Source organism: Bubalus kerabau, chromosome 6 (assembly GCF_029407905.1).
Source record: "Bubalus kerabau isolate K-KA32 ecotype Philippines breed swamp buffalo chromosome 6, PCC_UOA_SB_1v2, whole genome shotgun sequence".
NCBI lineage: Eukaryota > Metazoa > Chordata > Mammalia > Artiodactyla > Bovidae > Bubalus > Bubalus kerabau.
The window spans coordinates 99,522,207-99,544,264 of record NC_073629.1 but is presented as its reverse complement, the minus strand read 5'-3'; the positions used below and the strand labels follow the sequence as shown (position 1 = coordinate 99,544,264).

Here is a 22,058-nt window from a genome sequence, read left to right as displayed (position 1 = left end):
ATCAGATTTACATCTAGTTATATGTTGTAATCCACAGAGTTGGTTAATCACCCTGAAAAAGCAATTAATTGCATTCTATCAGTTAACTCAGGTCTGTTTCTGAAGTTAAAAACCACAATGGATTGGAGATTTTTAAAGTTCTACTTTCAGAGGGAAAAACTAATCCTTGAAAGTAGTCTACAATTTACAAAAGGAAATACAGATAGAATAAATGTGGATAACCACAGGGAGAACAAATAAGGATAACCACAGTTCATGTCTCTTTGTTCTCATTTTCTGTAACTATTTCAAGTGAAATGTGAACTTATCTTGGGGGCTTACCCCAAACTGCTCTTCCTATCACCAAACATCTATGAAGTAGCTGATGTGGGGAACTAGACACTGGTTCAAGTCCTAAAGGTACAGAAATGAGTATGATCCACAACCTGTAGGAATTCAATCTAGTGGGGGTTGAGACAGGTATACAGATCTTTTTAATATACTGTGGTACATATTATGAATACTTAATTGAATTGTAAGGTTAAAACATACTCTCTACTGAGCAAAGCAGATAAATATTTCTGGTTTTCTGGAAGGGTGTGTTTGTTGTTCTAATCATTATTGTAATAAGATAATTTAAAATATCAAATATTACCAAAAGGCTTAAATTTTAAAAAGTAATCAACTGCCTGCCCATGCCACCCCTACCTCTGAATTCACCTCTTTTAAAACTATTTCATGTGATATTACACTGTGGTATTTTAACCCACCTTACTCCTTTACACTCAAAATTTATCCTACACCTGATCCCTGCCACCACTTCTAATTCCCAGGCACCTTCATCTCACTTGGTCTTCAGTCTACTAACCAGTCTCCTTACTTCTAATCTTAACCCCCTCAGTTCACTTGCCACAAAACAGCTGGAATGGCCTTTAAAAAACAAAAATGATCATACCACTACGTCATTTAAAAATCCTCCCTGATGTTAATGAACGCAGAATATATTCAGAACTTCTACATCCTCCCCTACATAATCTGAAGGCTTCTTTCACCATCTTACTTAATATACCCACTTCACTCCCATGCCACTCTCCTAGTTACACTCCACTTGGTCACCCTCGTTTATTTTCTTCAGGCAGTGGTCTTTATATGAAATTATATGTTTCCTGCTGATGCGGTTATTGTCTCCAGAACTCATGGAAATTCCATGAAGTCAGGAGCTTTGTCTGACCTACTGCTCAATTTCTAGGGCTTAGTTTTTCGGCAGCATATACCAGAAGCTCAAAGAATATTTGCTGAATTTGTTTACAAATTTGCAAATGATCTGAATTACTTCAGAATCCTTATTTTTTTAATAGAAAATTTCAGAATGAAAAATTTCAAACACAAGAGAGTTTAACAAATCACTATGTACAATCAGTTTTAAAAATTATCTACTCAGAGCCTACCTTACTTCGGCTCTACCCTTTACCATTTCATCCCCATTAGCTTACTGAGTATATCTTGAATAACAGGTTACATCTCTCAGAAATAAAGACTCTGTTACTATACACATATAATTGCAGTATGTATCTTTATAAAAATTTAAAAAATTCAGGACCCTGGCTCCATCTGGGACCTAGTGTCAGACTCTCCAGTGAGGCCTGAAATACATATTTCTGATTTTCAACTGTTCTGATTCAGTCAGACTGTTTTATACATCCAAAGACTGACATCTGGGAATGGTCACAGAAGGCTCAGAATTGTCTTTTACAGGGAATTCCCTGGCATTTCAGTGGTTAGAAGTCTAGTGGTTAGGACTCCATGGTTCCACTGCAGGGGGCATAGATTAGATCCCTGGTCGGGGAAACTAAGATCCTGTATGACGAGTGGTGCAGCCAAAGAACTGTCTGTTACATAGGAATCGCAATAGGAAAGACACCATGAAATACTTTTACAAAACAAACTTGTTTCTGAGTTAGAATACCAAAGGAATATTAGAATTTATAAAGAAAAAAAGAAGATGAATACTGAATCGAAGAGATCTTACTTGGATATACAAAGTTGCTGATTAAATTCTTCTTCCACAGCAACGTTACTCTCTTCAAAACTGGGAATATCAACAGCTTTTAACGAAGATGCACTGCCTGGCGTACTTGTGACTTCATTATTAATATCCACAGAAAAATTCATGTCCTCACTGGAAATCTTGGTATCATCTTGCCTCAGCTGAGATTCAGGCTCTTGATGGTCACCTGCTGCATTCCAAAACAAGCTGGCACCTGGAGAACAGATGATTTAACAGATGCAGAAACAGACACTCAATTATAGAAAGTAATTCTCTGACAAACTTTTGTAAGTAACATTAGCTATATTATTTTAACACAATTACCTAGAACTGTTTTCAGATTATATTTTCTTAGAAATGCCATGAAGAAATAAATGACAAGTAAAGAGAGGAAACTTAGTACAAGGGGAAAGAGGACCTCTCAGGCCCTGACTCTCCAAGAGGTGTGGCTCTCAGGACGGGTTTTACCTGTCAAGGTTCTGAATATGATTTGGAGTATATGTGTGTTTTGAAAACTGCTGTTCTGAAAAACAGGAGAAAATATATAAAATGCAAATCCCTGGGCTCTTTGAATCTTAAACACAATATTTATGAGACTATATCAGGGTTATATCAGATATATGTAATATAAGGCAAGTAAAAATCAAATATTTCCCAAATTTTATAGATCATTTGCACAATTATTTGCATGTATTATTATTTGCTTACTGATTTTCTTTAAATCAACTCACTGTTTTACTGAGCTGCATCACTTCTGTGAAATCATAGATTTTTATGTGCTGCTACTGCTGCTAAGTCGCTTCAGTCGTGTCCAACTCTGTGCGACCCCATAGACGGCAGCCCACCAGGCTCCCCCGTCCCTGGGATTCTCCAGGCAAGAACACTGGAGTGGGTTGCCATTTCCTTCTCCAATGCATGAAAGTGAAAAGTGAAAGTGAAGTCTCTCAGTCGTGTCTGACCCTCAGCAACCCCATGGACTGTAGCCTTCCAGGCTCCTCCATCAATGGGACTTTCCAGGCAAGAGTACTGGAGTGGGGTGCCATTGCCTTCTCCATTTTATGTGCTAGTTATATTTTTTTCTAATACTTATAGGAACAAATAAATCTACACAGTATAAAATAGTAATCTGTATACTACACCAAATCATCTTTTGAATCTGAGCAATATGCAGTCCACATTTTGAGAAATATTGCGATACATACATGATTTAAAGAAATAAAGTTAAAACCAAAGACTAAATTCAAGTCAAAATTGTTTCCACTTTAAGCATCAACTCGGGTGATTTTATAAACATAAATTAATAAAAGGATGATTTATTTTTGTATTGACTAAGCATTTAAAACAATCCCTGGTCAGGGATCCAAGATCCTGCAAGCCATACAGCACAGCCCACCCAAAAAATAAAAGGACAATTTAGAAAAGTGATGTAAGTGCTGCTACTCTTCCTGAATACCCACCAATGTATACTCTTAGGAATTAAGTATTATCATAGAGAGCCATTTAATTCAAATGACTAATAATTCATTTTTCTGCATATAAGTCAAAGCTCTAAATATGACTCTATGAGGTTTCAAAATATTTGAAATATACATCATGCTTGAAAACTTGTTTCAAATAATTTCAGGATATCAGTTTGATTTAGGCATCAGGTTAGGTAATGAGATACAACAGTCAATAAAAGTTTACAGTCCAGTGACAGATACAGATGATGAACAACTGGAATATAGTAAGTACAGCACTTCACAAGAGGACACAGAAGCAAACTGCACTTTTTGGTTTGTATATCTCCTAATACTCCTTTACCACCACCCTCTACAACACACATATGCAGGAAATTGTCATCCTTGCAATTAACAAAGATGGGACTCCAGCAGATATGCCCCTATTACATGCTTCTCAATCCCCTTATCCCTGAACCAGGGATTAAAATCTAATCCAAACTAGACCATTCAGGTTCTCTGCATTTTGAAGTTGAGACTGAAGGATCATAATGCGTTTGTGTACATGGGTAGAACTGTGTAACAGAAACTCTGAGGCTCTGGGTGAGCTGTATTTTAAAATGTAAAGCAGTGAAGACTCCAGATAGAGTTGATAAAACAGCCATGTGTAATAACTGGATACTCCAGTGATTTTCTAGTTTCTACATCTAGTTTTTCTCTGAAGTCCAGCCCAATTCTTGGCCTTGGTTTTCATGAAACATCCCCATATCCTTCCAGTAAATTCCCCCTCCTTGCTTAGTTCAAAGATGCTTATGTTACTTGCTGCTGAAAAAAATCTTAATATTGAGTAATACCTGAATTTAATAAACGTACATGAGGTTCCTGCTACCCTCCCTCATTGCTGCCCTCTTCATGAAGTTTAGATAACATCTGGGTACAGATAAAGAATACAGCAATCTGTCTTCCTTGTTAATGCTCTCTCTCAAATTTGTATTCTCCAGGCTCAAACCTTCATCTGTTACTTTCACAACTCTTATGTCATCAATCCACTCCACTCTCCTAACATTTGAGTATTACTATCTACATTTCCAAAAGTAGCTCAATCTGAACAGATATTTAGACTGAACTCATCTCCTCTCCTCTGCTTCTCTAACTTGCCTCCCTCTGTCATCCAAGCTCAAAATCATGAAGTAACTTTTATTTTCACCTTTAATAAATGTTTAATTTTGGAATAATTCTAGATTCACAGAGAAGATAAAACAGAGAGTTACTGTGTATTCCTCACCCAGTTCTCCCTGTTGTTAACATCTTACATTATCATGGTACATTTTTCAAAATCAAGAAAACAGTGTTGGTACATTACTATTAACTAAAACTCCAGACTTTGTTTGGATTTCACCAATTTTTCCACTAATATCCTTTTTCTGTTTCAGGATCCAATCCAGGATAATCACACGGCATTTAACTAAAGTAACTTGAATCTTCCCTCTCCCAACTGCCATATCCAATTAGTTTTCAAATCTTATCAACACTGTACATGACTCTTCCTCTTCAGTCTTATAACCACCACCCTATATTCTAAACATCTTGCTAGATACTAAACACACGAAAATGTTCTTAAAGATCTCATAGTCTGATTGTGAGGAAATATGTAAACACATAGATGTCATTTATATTATTGGTTTTTTAAAAAGGCCTTCTATTCTGCTTACAAGATGAAAGATGTAGTAACGGCCCTCCGTGACACAGCAATGGGTAGAGCACTAGACAACTCAGAGCTCTGTGTTGTTTCTCTAAGCCCATATTTTCTCTACCCAATCTGTTCTGCCACCTCTCAATTCCACCAAGATCCTACATTCCCTTCAAGGCCCAGAATCAGCAACACTGCATGGATGAAATCTTCCCTGATCCCCTAAACAACAGATGACTTCTCTCAGAACTGGGTCCAGCTTGGAAAAGCAGCAAAAACAAACAATACATTACGTTATGTGGTTTCCAATCTGTTTGCAAGTAGAGTTTTATTTCATAAAGAATAAAATCACACAAAGAGTTAAGTTACACACTCATCACCTTGGTTTAAATTCTATGTGTACTATGTACAAATTAAGAAAAATGAAATTACCTGTGCTCACAGCAATGCTTACACTTTTTCTCATGTGCAAAGCAGGGGGAGACTGTGCTTCCATGGAAACCAACTCCATTTGTCTTGCAGCTTGCATTGTGTCTTCAACAGTGGTTGTCTTAGGGGAACAGGGCTGCAGAGACTGTGCTTCTAACAAACGCTGAATCTGTATCAATTAAAAACACTTTTTTATGTATGTTTATGACAGTGAACTAAACAACCAAACTGACAGAAGAGTTTAAAAATGAATTACAGAATGCCCCATTTATAAATAACTGACTTTTAACTGTATTTTCTCACATTTCAACTAGATTATATCATAAAATTTATTCAACGCTGAAAATCATTGTCATTAGTTATTAAGAAGCATTTAAATGGGCTACCTATTAAAAGTAAAAACATAGGTGCTTAGATCAACATTCATAAATTGACACTCATGTAGAAAAGCCTTAACGTTAACACTCTGACATTTTATTTCTATTTCACTTATGAATCAAAAGTAAGATAGAGGAGATTCTCTAATTCTACATACCAAATGTGAACAATTTTTTTACACAAGATTCATTTTATAAAGATCACCCAAAATTGTCCATGTTTGGTCATGCTGAAACTGGAAATATTAATAACAATCTCTAACACTGAGTGCTTCCTATTTACAAGACATTACAATAAGAGCTTTTATGTATGATTTTTACAACAACCCCGTGAATATGTACTACTAGTAAGCACAGTTTACAGAGAAAAAACCTGAGGCAATATAAATAAAGTTACTTGCCCAGGTCACATAATTAACAAGTAGCAAAGCTGAAGTTCAAGCACCAAAAGCTTCCCTTCCTACCATAAAACTTATCCCTTTATAGGGGGTGGGAGGGATGCTCAAGAGGAAAGGAATATATAGCTATGACTGATTCATGATGTTGTATGGCAGAAACCAACACAACATTGTAAAGCAATTAGCCTCCAATTTAAAAGAAAAAAAAAATAACTTATTCCTGTATACAATTCCATAGTTTTTAGTACATTCTCAAAGTCTGCATCCATCACCACCATCTAACTCCACAAAATTTTCATTAACCTTTGCAAAATCCTTGTACCCACTAGCTGTCACTCTCCATGGCTCCACAATTTAGCCTCTGGCAACCACTAATCTACTTTCTATCTCTATATGTGTGTGTGTGTGCTAAGTCGCCTCAGTCATGTCCAACTCCTTGCAACACTATGGACTGTAGCCTACCAGTCTCCTCTATCCAAGGGATTCTCCAGAGAATACTGGAGTGGGTTTCCATGCTCTCCTCCAGGGGATCTTCCCAACCAAGGGATCGAACTCACATCTCTTATGTCTCCTGCTTTGACAGGCAGGTTCTTTACCACTAGTGCCACCTGAGAAGCCACTGTATCTCTATAGATGTGCCTATTCTGGACATTTGATAGAAATGAAACCAAACAACACGTGGCCTTATATCTTGCCTTTTTCATTTAGCATAAAATTTTCAAAGTTCATCTGTACCTATCAGTACCTATCAGTACTTCATTCCTTTTGATGATTGAAATATTCCATTGTATATATAATGTCACATTTGTGTTCATCTATTCATCAGTTGATGGACTCTGGATTGTTTTCACCCTTGGCTATTATAAACAATGTTGCTACAAACATGTGTGTAAAAGCTTTTGTGTGATCATATTTTTTCATTTCTCTTGGATATACACCTAGGAGTGGAAAAGCCTCCTCTTTTAAACACTGTAATCTTGTTTCCCTATAAGTTACACTTTGTATTCAACTCATCTCACTAATTTTAGCAGATTAACTTTATTAAGTCAAGAAGCTTGCCATTTCCTTCTCCAGGGGATCTTCCCAACCCAGGGATAGAACCTGGGTCTCCTGCATTGCAGGCAGATGTTTTACCGTCTGAGCCACTAGGGAAGCCCATAAGTTACCCTGCTGAATTCAACTCATCTCATTAATTTTAGCAGATTAATTTTATTAATATAGGAAAATAAGTATTATCAATAAATTATTGACATCAGTAGAAATACAACCTGCATTAATAATACAAAAAGGAATATGTACTTATAGTGGTTCAGAGCATGGGCTTTAGTGTCATGAGGACATAACTTAACTCCTACTCTGTTACCTTTTGGAAAAGCTATTTAGCCACTGTGAGATTCAATATTACCTAAAACTAAGGTAGTTGTAAGGACTAAGAGACAAATAAGATAATTGTAATTTGCTGATTGTTTACTAAAGCTTCATCCTACACTATGCACTTTAGATAGACAGACAGATGTGTGTGTGTGTGTGTGTACATATACACATATACATTCATTTAACCATCAGATCTACATATATTAATAACACCGATCATTATTCCCAATTTCAGAGAAGGCAATGGCACCCCACTCCAGTACTCTTGCCTGGAAAATCCCATGGACGGAGGAGCCTGGTAGGCTACAATCCATGGGGTCACGAAGAGTTGGACACGACTGAGCAACTTCACTTTCACTTTTCACTTTCATGCATTGGAGAAGGAAATGGCAACCCACTCCAGTGTTCTTGCCTGGAGAATCCCAGGGACGGGGGAGCCTGGTGGGCTGCCGTCTATGGGGTCGCACAGAGTCAGACACGACTGACGCGACTTAGCAGCAGCAGCAGCATTCCCAATTTACAGCTGAGAAAAGTGAGGTTTAGAGAAATTGCATATGAAATACTTGATAAGACATTTACTACAAAGTTATAGAGATTAAACTAAATGGTAGTAGTGCTGGAATAGATAGGCAGATCAATGGAGAGTACAGTATAGAAATAGATACAAACACATGATACTTTCATTATAAAATAAAAAATACATGTTTAAATCATTAACAAAAATATATATTATTCAGTAAATATATGGAGTCAGTCATCTAAGGATAAAAAGAAAAAAATATTTTATCTTGTGTAACAAAATAAAATAAAGCAACAAATAAAACCCTGATTGTTGTTGTTTAGTCGCTAAGTCATGTCTGACTCTTTTGCAACTCCATGGACTGTAGCCTGACAGGCTCCTTCCATCCATGGGGTTTCCCAGGCAAGAGTAATGGAGTGGGTTGCCATTTCCTTATTCAAATCCTCATTTTCCTAATGTGTAAAACATCAGGGACTAGAATCCAGTTTCCAGGGTCTCTTCTAATTCTGACATTCTGCAATTCTACTTCATAAACTATAGTTACTTTAGAGTTGCCAGTTACTTTTTAAAAATTCAAGAATTTAACAGAAGAAAGCTAGCAAACCTGTGCTTGAAGTAGTCGCAGCTGTCTGTCTTGCTCTGTGATGAACCTATACGCATCTGGAGACAGTCCCATCATTCCATCATCTGACCCAGTCTTCGGTGTGTGCATACATACTGCACAAGGCCATGGGTTACAGAAGTCCACATGTGGAGGTAGTCTTGCCACAGGTGATGGTTCTACATTGCTGTGGGAAGAACAACCCCTCATGTTTCCCTGAGGTCTCAAGGCTATAGGACTACTTGAAGAAAAGAATGCATTATGGTACTGAGCTGGACATCCACTTGGATGAAATAATGAATGTTTTTGAAGGGTTTCAGACTTGAGGTCTTGAACAGATCCTACTGTATTCATTCCTTGCCAAGAATTTATTGGACTATACTGAATATGGCCATGATGCTGGCAACTGCAAACATTTGTGGAATAGTAAGATGGTGGCGGAGGAGGGGGTATTTGAAATTCCATCGGTCTTCCTGAATTATGGGGTGAAAAAACAAAATTGTGTGGGTGGGACTGTGGGGCAAGAGAAGACTGCTTGGAATTAAACGTGGAGGATCTTACAGGATACTCTTCTTTGTGTACATTTGCAGCAGAAACTGTTTGAAGCTTTTCAGATGTATCTGAAGATGGTCCATTAAAAGAGGGCTTACTACTGTTCCTGATATGAGAGTTCCCTTTCTTACAGGTAGACAGCTGTCTTACTTTGCAGTGTCTCAAAGGAGCAGTGTCTTGGTTTAATTGATTTGGTAGCCCTCTGAAGGAAGGCTCTCCAGCTTCTGCTTCTGGTCTGTGTTTCTCATCACAAAGCTGGGGTTGTGACTGCTCAAGGTGCTCAGCATGGTTAATCAACAAAGGAGGAGCTTCATTATTCACCATTTCCAATGGGTTAGGCACAGGGGTTGGTTCTATGGAGCATCCATCCAACACAAGTGAAAGTTCAGGAACTGATGGCTGGATCTTAGAAACCTGTAAGTGGGAAAGAAACGAAAGAAGAAAAAGTATCTTTCAGGAGAATGATATATGCTTCATTTTCCTTTAAGCTAGTATTTTCCAAATTGTATCCAGTTACTTATTAAAAAGTGTTGATTATTTAGACAATTGACAAATATTTGCCGGGCATCTTCTATGTGCTAGTACCAGGAACACAACTGTGAACAAAATAAATAAGGTCCTTGCCCTCACAAACTTATTTAACAATGAAACTCTTTTCACTGGAACACCGATTGACATTGCTTAGATTACAGAACTCAACATGGGAAACAGACTTTTTTTACCCTCTCTGCAAAAACAAAAAAATTATCAGACCAGATGCTTCAACACATCTAGTAAAGAATAATGTTTTTTTATCTTAATAAGAAAGGGTCTTCCAGTAAGTATTTCAAAATATCATACTAAGTGAAATTATTCACTGCTATTCTTTTTATTGATATCCAGTAAAAGAGCTGGAGGAGAGCCAAATAGAGTAAGTAAAGTACTCGCTGTGGTGAATTTGGTTATAATATTAATTTAAGAAAACTTTCCCATTCCTTTTTCTTGTAATAAGTAATTAGTCCAATTAAGACAGAACAATTCTAAAATAACCCACTAGTTCGCCTCAATAAAAAAAATTATGATGGGTTGCTAGCAATCTCCAAAAGCAAGTAGAATGTTTTCTCAAAATATGGTGATAAGAAACAATGTCAATTTCTGGTGATAGTATAGAATGTTAATTCTACATGGGTTAAAAGCACCAGATTCTGAAACTAAACCTCTTAAACTACTAGTCTCCCAAATCCTAACTTCCTGAATTCCAGCTTTACTACTTCCTAGTTATATAATCCTAGGGAGCTAACTTAACCTCTTTTCCTTGGTTTTCTCTGGAAATACTATACTTACTTATTACAATATGTGTACATATTAATATTATTACATATAATAATTAAATGTACCTGTAAGGAATATATGATATTTATCTTTATATATTATTGAGTGCTTTAACATGAAGAGACTTTTAGGTTTCTAATTACAAAGGTGAGTTCTAAGACCAGTGATACCTTCTGACTCACTGGATGAGGACTAGGAATTGGTCTTGGAGAAACATCTTCATCTTCAACACCAGAATCATGATCATTCGTTGGCATTTTCCCTGGAGGTAACTTCTGGGAAGAGCTAAAGAACAGAGGGGAGAAAAAGTAAGTCTTCAGTAATCAGTATTCATTTGTTCTTTCTATTTTTAAAAAAAATCTGGAACACTTCATGAATTTGCATGTCACAATTGTGCAGAGGCCAAGCTAATCTCTGTATCATTCCAATTTTAGTATATGTGCTGCTGAAGTGAGCACTCTTCTTTCATTCTGAAGCTGAATAAGGCATCCATTCCCATCACTTCATGGGAAATAGATGGGGAAACAGTGGAAACAGTGTCAGACTTTATTTTTCTGGGCTCCAAAATCACTGCAGATGGTGACTGCAGCCATGAAATTAAAAGACGCTTACTCCTTGGAAGGAAAGTTATGACCAACCTAGATAGCATATTCAAAAGCAGAGACATTACTTTGCCAACAAAGGTCCGTCTAGTCAAGGCTATGGTTTTTCCTGTGGTCATGTATGGATGTGAGAGTTGGACTGTGAAGAAGGCTGAGCGCCGAAGAATTGATGCTTTTGAACTGTGGTGTTGGAGAAGACTCTTGAGAGTCCCTTGGACTGCAAGGAGATCCAACCAGTCCATTCTGAAGAAGATCAGCCCTGGGATTTCTTTGGAAGGAATGATGCTAAAGCGGAAACTCCAGTACTTTGGCCACCTCATGCAAGGAGTTGACTCATTGGAAAAGACTCTGATGCTGGGAGGGGTTGGGGGCAAGAGGAGAAGGGGACAACAGAGGATGAGATGGCTGGATGGCATCACTGACTCGATGGACATGAGTCTGAGTGAACTCCGGGAGTTGGTGATGGACAGGGAGGCCTGGCATGCTGCGATTCATGGGGTCTCAAAGAGTCAGACACGACTGCGCGACTTATCTGATCTGATCTGAAGGTCCTTTAATTAGACACAATAGTATCTTAATCACTTAATTTAGTATCTGACAACCACAAATTATTTTATTTTTCAAGCCAGGGTCAGATGATCAGCAAAGTTGAGCCAGTCAGACTCATGCTTAATAATGTATCCCCTTCTCCTGACCATGGCAAGTTTAACCCACTTATTCTTTTTTTTAAACTTATTTTTTTTATTAAAGTATAGTTGAATTACAATGTTGTGTTAATTACTGCTGTACAGCACAGTGTCTCAGTTATACATACATACATATATACATAGACATACATACACATTCTTTTCCATATTCTTTTTCACTATAGTTTAATCACAGGATATTGAATATATTTCCCGGTGCTTTACAGTAGGACTGTGTTGTTTACCCATTCTGTATATACCCATTTGCTCCCGCTAATCCCAAACTCCCAATTCAGCCCTCTCCAACCCACCTGCCCCTTGGCGAGCACCAGTCTATTCTCTATGTCCCTGATTCTGTTTCTGTTTCACAGACAGATTCATCTATTTCATATTTTAGATTCCACATATATCATACGGTATGTGCCTTTCTCTATTTGATTTACTTCACTTAGTATGATCATCTCTAGTTGCATCCATAACCCAGTTATTCTTAAGCAAATTACTGAGCATTTTCTGATAAACCACTTTAAGGAGCATAGAAATACATAAGATACAGAATTTACCATAAAAAAAATCTATCATCTGATGAAAGAGATGTATACTCACTATATTAAACACATTACATTAAACACTCACTGTGTTAGAAAGAAAAATCAGGTAAGGAGTTACCTGTCCCTATGTACTTATATCTGTGGTGGTAATCTACTCTGAGACTAACTGGAGCACCTCCTCCATTTAGTCAGTTGTAGTTACTGTGTCACAAGTATCGTGCCTCAACAGAACACAGAAAAAGTTTTGAGTGTTGGTACTGAATTTCAAATGCTGAAATTAGAGTTTAAGACTAAGATTTGAAAGACTATATACATCAAGCTTTTGTGCATCCTAAACTAAATAAAATCTCAATAAGGTGAGGTAGGGAAGATGACAGAAAAGCCAGAAGGAAGCTAAGAGAGCTTAGACATTAATGGAATTTTGAAGAAAGGGTCCTGTCTCTGTAGTAGGCTGAACAACAGAAACCCTTAGGCAGATGTCGAAGATCTGACAGCGAACAGACCTTTGTCCCAAACCCTGGCAGTCTGGAGAGGCAAACACAGAGTTCTTTCTGTGCCAAGGGGCTGCAATGAAACAATCCCACAAAGCTCTCCTGCCATACCCGAGAAGGACATGGAGAATACAGAATGATATTCCATATGCCTCCGCGCAGCATGGACAAGACACAGAGAACCAGTGACCTGAACAGGTTAAAGAGGCTGCAGCAGGAACCTGCACAAACCGACTGCCAAAGACCAGATGCAAAAGAAAGCATCTCAGCAGGTGGCCGAGTGGTGTGGGTGGATGAGAATCATGTCACCCCACATCACCAGTACTGGCACAGTGTTAGTGAAAGTGTTAGTCGCTCAGTCATGTCTGACTCTTTGACCGCACGGAAGGTAGTCCGCCTATAGGGGAGCCCGGTGGGCTACAGTCCATGGAATTCTCTAGGCAAGAATATTGGAGTGGGTTGCCATTCCCTTCTCCAGGGGATCTTCCCAACCCAGGGACTGAACCCAGGTCTTCTGCATTGGCAGGCGGATTCTTTATCATCTGAGCCACCAGGGAAGTATAGGGCATAGCATTGAAAGTGAAAGTGAAGTCGCTCAGTCGTGTCTGACTCTTTGCAACCCCATGGATTGTAGCCCACCAGGCTCCTCCCTCCATGGGATTCTCCAGGCACGACTGCTGGAGTGGGTTGCCATTTCCTTCTCCAGGGTATCTTCCCAACCCAGGGATCGAACCTGGGTCTCCCGCATTCCAGGCAGACACTTTAACCTCTGAGCCACCAGGGAAGCCAGGGCATAGCATTAGTCCCCTCTAAATTACATGAAACCTCAGCAGAAACAGGATAAACAGACCTTGAATTGATTGAAATTTGGCTTCCATAACTGCACATAATGAAGAGGGGCTCAAAATGGAAATTAAGTACATTACTTTTTAAAATTTGGCCGTGCCACATGGCTTGTGGATCTTAGTTCCCTGATCAGGGATTGAACCCAGGCCTCAGCGGTGAAAGTGCTGAGTCCTAACCACTGGAACACCAGGGAATTCCCCCAATTACTTTTAAAAAGAAAACAAGTGGGCACAGTTTCCATCCCTGGTTGGGGAACTAAGATCCCATATCCCGTGTGGCGCAGCCAAAAATAAAAATTCACTGTGAGCTTTTTTTAGCACTCAAACAAAAAGAAAAAACTTAACGTATAATTTCAACAAAAGTAGGGATAAACATTTTACTAACATTCAAATCTAAAAATGACTGATCCTTATCAAAGCTTTGGTCAGAGCTGAAAACAGACATTGTTTTTCAACAATGTTAAAGAAATTACCAAGCGTCCCCTTAACTTGGCTTTTTCTTCCATAAAAATTCAATAAAATCTTGAAAAAAGCCTTAAACCTTCAGTCAACGGTGGTGTTCCTGCAAGTCTATAAGAATATAGTTTTCTGGTGACCTAGCCTGTTTCAAGGATAACTTAAAATGCCCAAAGATAGAGTTTACTTCAGACATCTTTCTAATCCCCAGAATCCATGAATATGTTAGTGAACAAGGAAAAAGGGAGTTTACAAGATGTCCTTAAGGTAAGAATCTTGAGATGTGGAGATTATCCTAGACGATTAGGTCAACTCAATGTAAACACAATGGACCTTATAAGATGGAGTCAAGATACAGGGAAGGAGATGTGAGGAAAGAAACAGAAGTCAGAGAGAGATGTGAAGATGCTATGCTTCTAGCTTTGAAGGTGGAGTAAGGGACCACCAGACAACAAGGAATGCAGGTGGCCTCTAGAAGCTGCAAGAAGGAACATGGATTTACCACTAAAACTTCCAAAGAGAATGCAGCCCTACCATCACTTTAATTTTAGCCACAAAGGCCCATTTTGGACTCCTGACTCCTAGAACTAGAAGGTAATAAGTCTGTATTGCTTGACATCACTAGGTGTGTGGTAATCTGTTAGAACAGCAATAGACTAGCAATAACAAATCTCTCTATGCACTGCTGCTGCTGCTAAGTCGCTTCAGTCATGTCCGACTCTGTGTGACCCCATAGATGGCAGCCCACCAGGCTCCCCCATCCTCTGGGATCCTCCAGGCAAGAACACTGGAGTGGGTTGCCATTTCCTTCTTCAATGCGTGAAAGTGAAAAGTGAAAGTGAAGTCGCTCAGTCGCGTCCGACTCCTAGCGACCCTATGGACTGCAGCCCACCAGGCTCCTCCGTCCATGGGATTTTCCAGGCAAGAGTACTGGAGTAGGTTGCCATTGCCTTCTCCGCTCTATGCACTGGTTAGTTCTATTTCTTTGGAGAACCCTAATACAAAGGGAATATTTAGTTTACCACAAAAGTAGATATTGGACCCAAAAAGTCACAAGCCATTATTTAATATTCTTCTAGTGCATTTGCTTTAAAAGTTTTCTGCTTTAGGCAGAGGAGTTATTTTTATAGTAGGAGTTATTTTTATAGTAGTTTATCTGATAGCCCTAGGTTTAATACTACAAGGAAGTGAAGACAGAAGGCAAACTAAACAAAAACAGGATGTTTCTTCTTAAGTAAGATAATTTCTTGACAAACACTTTTGTTCCCCTATGTAATAAATCAAGTCAAATGAGAACCACATTAGAGTTGTCACTTCATTAAAACTATCATCCAGCTTACAAATATGAAGGAATGCATTTAAAGGAAGGACACCCGTGGTATAAGATTTACCAACAGTTCCCTCAGAAATAACTGGGGACTTACTTTAATTATTAAAAACTAATGAAAGTAATTAAAAAAAGTATGATAATAAAAATATCTTTTACCTCTTAATTGAAAGATTTTTAGAAACTTTTTTAAAAAACTCTCTTTCTGCATTCTGGTCTTCAGCGCTCAGTTCAAAACAGACTGGATTTTTGTCAGAAGGTTCAACATTCTGAAATAAAGTAGGTCATACTTTGAGATGTGACTTAAAGAAACACCAGAGAATACTATGTAGATGAAAAGTAGCTCTAAAATACTGGGTGGGAAGGGGAATTATGATTTCTGTAACTATAATCTTTCTTTAAAAAAATTTTTTTTTAATTGAGATATAATTGACATAACATTACAATACTTTCAGGTATTGTATTGTATTGAATATATTGTGAAACATCCATCACAATTAAGTCTAGTTAATATTCACCACCATACAGATGATAAATTTTTTCTTATGATAAGAATTTTCAAAATATAGTATAGTATTATTAACTATGTTCACCATGCTGTATATTACATCTCCATGACTTACCTACTTTAAAACTGCAAGTCTGTATCTTTGGACCACCTTTGGCCATTTTGGCCACCCTCAAACCTTCCCTAACCCTTGTCACTCTCTTGCAAATCACCAATTTGTTCTCTGTCCATGAGTTCAATAAAATGTTTTAACTTATTTTTAAATATTCCACATACAAGTGACATATGGTGTTTGTCTATGTTTTCTTAATTTCACTTAGCATAATGCCCTCAAAGTCCATCTATGTTGTCACAAATGGCAAGACTTCCTTTCTTTTTTATGGTTGAATAGTTTTCCATTATATAAACACGTGATATTATATAAATCATATTTTCTTTATCCATTCATCCATGGACACTTAGGTTATTTGAATGCCTTGGCTATTGTAAATACTGTTGCAATTAACATGGTGGTGTGGGTATCTTTTTGAGTTAGTGTTTTTGTTTCCTTTGGATAAACACCCAGAAGTGGAATTACTGAATCATATGATAGTTCTATTTTTATGCAACCTTTTAAAAAACTATCTATCTGCTTACTATATAAATGAAAGTGAAAACTTAACTTTGCTATATATAACTTACAACTTAATAACCAGGATTCAGTTAAATAGTAACTTTTAACTGAAGATACAATCTGAAGAATAAAATGAGTGAATGATATATGTCTCTAAAATGGAAATAAGTAATTATACCTCAAAGATGATTATGTTTATAATTAAAATACAAAAACTTGATTCATGAATCAGTACAACTTATAAATGAAATTAAAGGCACAAAATAAGATCTGAGTAGAAACACACCGTTATTTAAGGATTGTCAATATTTTTGTGAAAAGATACATAATTTTTTTTAGAATTATTTTTTATTATCGGCCTTAGAATGTTTTTCTTAAAAGAATAAATTTCATTTTAAAAAACTTTATTATATTTTTATTTATTCATTTACTTGGCTATGCTGTGTCTTAGCTGTGGCATGTGGTATCTAGTTTCCTGACCAGGAAGGAGCACAGAGTCTTAGCCAATGGACCACGAGGCAATTCCCAGCCTTAGAAAGCTTTTACATAATGACACTTGTGGTCAAATACCGACTTTTTCTGGGACTGTCACCTAAATGTATTTTTATGTATGTTATTGGATACAGCAACAATCCACTCTGATTCCAAGGGTTACATATTATACAGGCTGATTTTTAACTATGAGAAATCATTTTTTATACCCATAATTAAAAAATTAACTTTCAGGACAAAGGAAACACTAAGATCACAAATTAACTCTCAACATCATAAAATGAAACAATACATAAATTCTTGATATAGCCTTAAGAGGTTTTAGAAAAACATGGAAAAGTTACTCTGTGGATAACATTTGATCCTGTATTAGAATTTGGTTCTGGAGGTATGTCCTAAAATTTACAAAATGAAATTAATCATAAGTGAATAAAGTTAATATTAAGTAAGACTGATCAAAAATAAAGAAAGCCTAACACTTTGAGTTACTATTTTAAACGGTAGAGACCATTGGGTTTAAGAGGCCAATATACAATAACAATAACTAAATAGTCATTAGTGTGCTAGGCGATCCAATCACACTTACTTTGAAAAGGCGTACTGTTTCCTTGCTGGTTAGTAGCTGGAATCGAAGGTCAGGTAACCTGCCATCACAAGGAAGGCATTCATAAAATTCAGGGTCCTTATGTGTCACAGAATAGAGAACTATGATGAAATTTCCAGATTCTGAAAAAACCCTGGACAAAAAAAATGCCATTTACTTAAAATTTATTGAAAATAACAAAAGCACATCAAAGAATTCTATGTGAGTCTCTCAACTTAGTTAACAGACTGACTAAACAGTCCAATTTTTGGAAGAAAACTGAAGAGCACACCTATGCTTACTTTTCCCTGACCAGGTATTGAATCCACACCCCCTGCAATTAATTTTTACTGGCGTATAATTGATTTACAATGTTGTGTTAGTTTCTGCTGTACAGTAAACTGCATCAGTTACACAACATACAACCCCTCATTTTCAGATTTCCTTCCCATTTAGGCCACGACAGAGCATTAAGTCGAGTTCTATGTGTTCTGCAGTAGATTCTCATTAGTTACCTATTTTATACATAGTAGTATATATATGTCAATCCCAATCTCCCAATCCATCCTACCCACCACCCCCCTTGATATCCATAGGTTTGTTCTCCACATCTGTCTATTTCTGCTTTGCAAATAAATTAACCTGTATCATTTTCCTAGATTCCACATATAAGTGATATTATTTGATATCTGTTTTTCTCTTCGGAGAAGGCAATGGCACCCGACTCCAGTACTCTTGCCTGGAAAATCCCATGGATGGAGGAGCCTGGTGAGCTGCAGTCCATGGGGTCGCTAAGAGTCGGACACGACTGGGCGACTTCACTTTCACTTTTCACTTTCATGCACTGGAAAAGGAAATGGCAACCCACTCCAGTATTCTTGCCTGGAGAATCCCAGGGACGGGGAAGCTTGGTGGGCTGCCGTCTATGGGGTCACACAGAGTCGGACACGACTGAGTGACTTCACTTTCACTTTCTCTTTCTCTTTCTGACTTACTTCACTCAGTATGACAATCTCTAGTTCTATCCACATCTCTGCAAATGACCCAATTTTGTTCCTTTTTATGGCTGAGTAATATTCCATTATATTATATATATGTACCATATCTTCTTTATCCATTCCTCTATTGATGGACATTTAGGTTGCTTCCATGTCCTGGCTATTGTAAATAGTGCTACATTGAACATTGGGGTGCATAAATCTTTGGGAATTACAATTTTTTTCCAGGTATATGCCCAGGAGTGGGATTGCTGGGTAATATGGTAGTTCTAATTTTAATTTTTTAAGGAACCTCCATACTGTTCTCCACAGTGGCTGTACCAATTTATAATACATCCGCACCAACAGTGTGGAGTTCCCTTTGCTCCACATCTTCTCCAGCATTTATTGTTTGTAGATTTTTTGATGATGACCATTCTGACTGATGTGAGGTAATACCTCATTGTAGCTTTGATTTGCATTTCTCTAATAAGTGATGCTGAGCATCTTTTCATGTGTTTGTTGGCCTGTATGTTTTATTTGGAGAAATGTCTATATAGGTTTTCTGCCCATTTTTCCACTGGGTTACTTGGTCAATCCTAAAGGAAACCAGTCCTGAATATTCAGTGGAAGGACTGATACTGAAGCTCCAATACTTCGGCCACCTGATGAGAAGAAATGACTCATTGGAAAAAACCCTCATTCCGGGAAAGACTGAAGGCAGGAGAAGGGGACGACAGAGGATGAGATGGTTGGATGGCATCACCGACTCCATGGACTGAGTTTGGGCAAGCTCCAGGAGTTGGTAATGGACAGGGAAACCTGGCATGCTGCAGCCACAGGGTCGCAAAGAGTCAGACACAACTAGCGACTAACTGATACTGACTGCTTGGTTTCAATATTGAGCTGCATAAGCTGTTTATATATTTTGGAGATTAATCCCTTGTCAGTCACTTCATTTGCAAATATTTTATTCCATTCTAGGGGTTGTCTTTTTGTTTGGTCTATGGTTTCCTTTGCTGTGCAAGAGCTTTTAAGTTTAATTTGGTCCCACCTATTTATTTTTGTTTTTATTTTCATAACTCTAAGAGGTGGGTCAGAAAAGATCTTGCTACAATATATGTCAATGAGTGGTCTGCCTATGTTTTCTTCTAAGTTTTACAGTGTCTGCCCTTACATTTAGGTCTTTAATTTGAGTTTATTTTTGTGTATGATGTTAGTTGTTGTTGTTTAGTCCATCAGTCATGTCTAACTCTTTGTGACTCCATGGACTGTAGCTAGCCAGGCTCCTCTGTTCATGGGATTTCCCAGGCAAGAATATTGGAGTAGGTTGCCATTTCCTTCTCCAGGTATGGTGTTAGGGAGCATTCTAATTTCAGTCTTTTACATGTGGCTGTTCAGCTTTCCCAGCACCACTTATTAAAGAAGGTTGCCTTTTCTCCATTGTGTACTCTTCTCTTTGTCATAGATTAGATGACTATAGGTGTATGGGTTCATCTCTGGGCTTTCTATCCTATTCCACTGGCTGATATTTCTGTTTCTGTGCCAGTACCATATTTTTTCATACTGTCGTGATTAACGTAGCTTTGTAGCATAGTCTGAAGACAAGGAACCTGATTCCTCCAGATCAGTTTTTCTTTTTCAAGATTGCTTTGGCTATTTGGGTTCTTTTGTGTTTCCATAAAAATTGTACAGTTTTTTGGTTCTAATTCTGTGAAAAATGCCACTGGTAATCTGAGAGGGATTACACTGAATCTGTAGATTGCTTTGGGTAGTACAGCCGTTTTTACAATACTGATTCTTCCTGTCGAAGAACATAGCACATCTCTCTGTTTGCATCATATTCAATATCTTTCACCAGTATCTTATAGTTTTCTGAGTACAGGTCGGTTAAACAGGTTTTATTTTATTCTTTTTGCTGCAATGGTAAATGGAACTGTTTCCTTAATTGCATTTGCTAGTTCTTATTTGACAATCTTGGATTTCTTTCCATGTCACTATTGTATACTATACCTTTGATATTCTGATTCTTTACTAGTTACTATCCAGTAATATAACATATAGATGTGCTATTACTGATTCACGTAGACTTCTAAAAGTGGATATTTAAATTATTTATAGTATTTCACTATTGTAAACAATGATAAAATGAATATTCATTTTGTTCACTACATGACTCAACAAATATTTGTAAAGTAATCAAGAGTCCTTAAAACACACACCAAAACCCAGTATTTAAAAATACTATTAGTAATTCTCTACTCTGTAAAATGTTGAATGAAAATGATTTGGGGATATATTGTACTATTAACAAAATAAGGCAGTGGGGATTCAGGAGGCAGAATGCCCATTCTGTTCAATTCCTCACTTGAGAGTCAGATAAGACCACTGATCAGAATGCTGTTAAGTATCAACCTAAGCTATGTCAAGCAATACTGATGCCTCCTTGGTTAAAGGCTGACATTACAGTCCAGGTATTAAAGAAATTGCCTAATGCTTCAGACTAAGAGAGAGAGCTTCAAAACTAACTTTACCGAGCATTTACTATCAATAAGAAATTAAAGCAAGACCAGTCACTGATAATAAAACTTAATTGTACTAATATGCCAAAATGAACATTTAATTTCCGTTTTATTGCAAGGAAAACTAATTGTATTTTATAATTAAAATAAAATGTAAAAAGTAGAATTGTAAAAGCTTCTAAAGAGATTTTTATTTTAATAAAAATCCTTTCTAACCAAAACAAAAAGAAAGGATAAATCTGACTTTAAAAAAACATCTATTTGGGAAAAAATATTAACCAAAGTCAAATAAAATGACATTCTGGGGGAAATAAACTTGTGCCTACGTATCTATAGAGTGCTCGGTCATATCTAACTCTTTGTGACTCCCCTAGACTGCACTGTAGCCCACCAGGCTCCTCTGTCCATGGAATTTCCCAGGCAAGAATACTTGAGTGGGTTCTATTTCCTTCTCCAGAGGATATTCCCAACCCAGGGATTGAACCTGTGTCTCCTGCACTGGCAGGCAGCTTCTTTACCACTAAGTCACCTGAGAATCCCACCAATACATATACACATATGCACATTTTTATAACACATTTATATGCATATATAAAATCTTTGTAGCATATAACACATATATTTTAATAAATACAGATATCTCTGTGTGGGCATGTGCGCTTAGTTGCTTCACTAGTGTCTGACTCTT

General features: G+C 37.4%; 1 protein-coding gene and 2 non-coding genes across 7 annotated transcripts in view; all 3 read right to left on the bottom strand.

Moving 5' to 3' along the window:
* Positions 1-22,058, bottom strand: part of STIL (STIL centriolar assembly protein) — a 53,166-nt gene that overhangs the window by 14,134 nt on the left and 16,974 nt on the right. For all 5 annotated transcript variants that reach the window (XM_055585970.1, XM_055585971.1, XM_055585967.1 and 2 more), the window contains 6 exons: positions 17,875-18,025; positions 15,835-15,944; positions 10,888-11,002; positions 8,858-9,820; positions 5,588-5,753; positions 2,009-2,240 (listed from right to left, as the gene is read on the bottom strand). In XM_055585970.1, the coding sequence (XP_055441945.1) occupies positions 2,009-2,240; positions 5,588-5,753; positions 8,858-9,820; positions 10,888-11,002; positions 15,835-15,944; positions 17,875-18,025 (1,737 nt within the window). The remainder of the gene's footprint in view (positions 1-2,008; positions 2,241-5,587; positions 5,754-8,857; positions 9,821-10,887; positions 11,003-15,834; positions 15,945-17,874; positions 18,026-22,058) is intronic.
* LOC129656659 (U6 spliceosomal RNA) lies at positions 11,072-11,175 on the bottom strand. The gene has a single exon (XR_008716449.1). It is a non-coding gene; the product is annotated as a U6 spliceosomal RNA (small nuclear RNA).
* TRNAS-GGA (transfer RNA serine (anticodon GGA)) lies at positions 13,760-13,831 on the bottom strand. The gene has a single exon. It is a non-coding gene; the product is annotated as a tRNA-Ser (tRNA).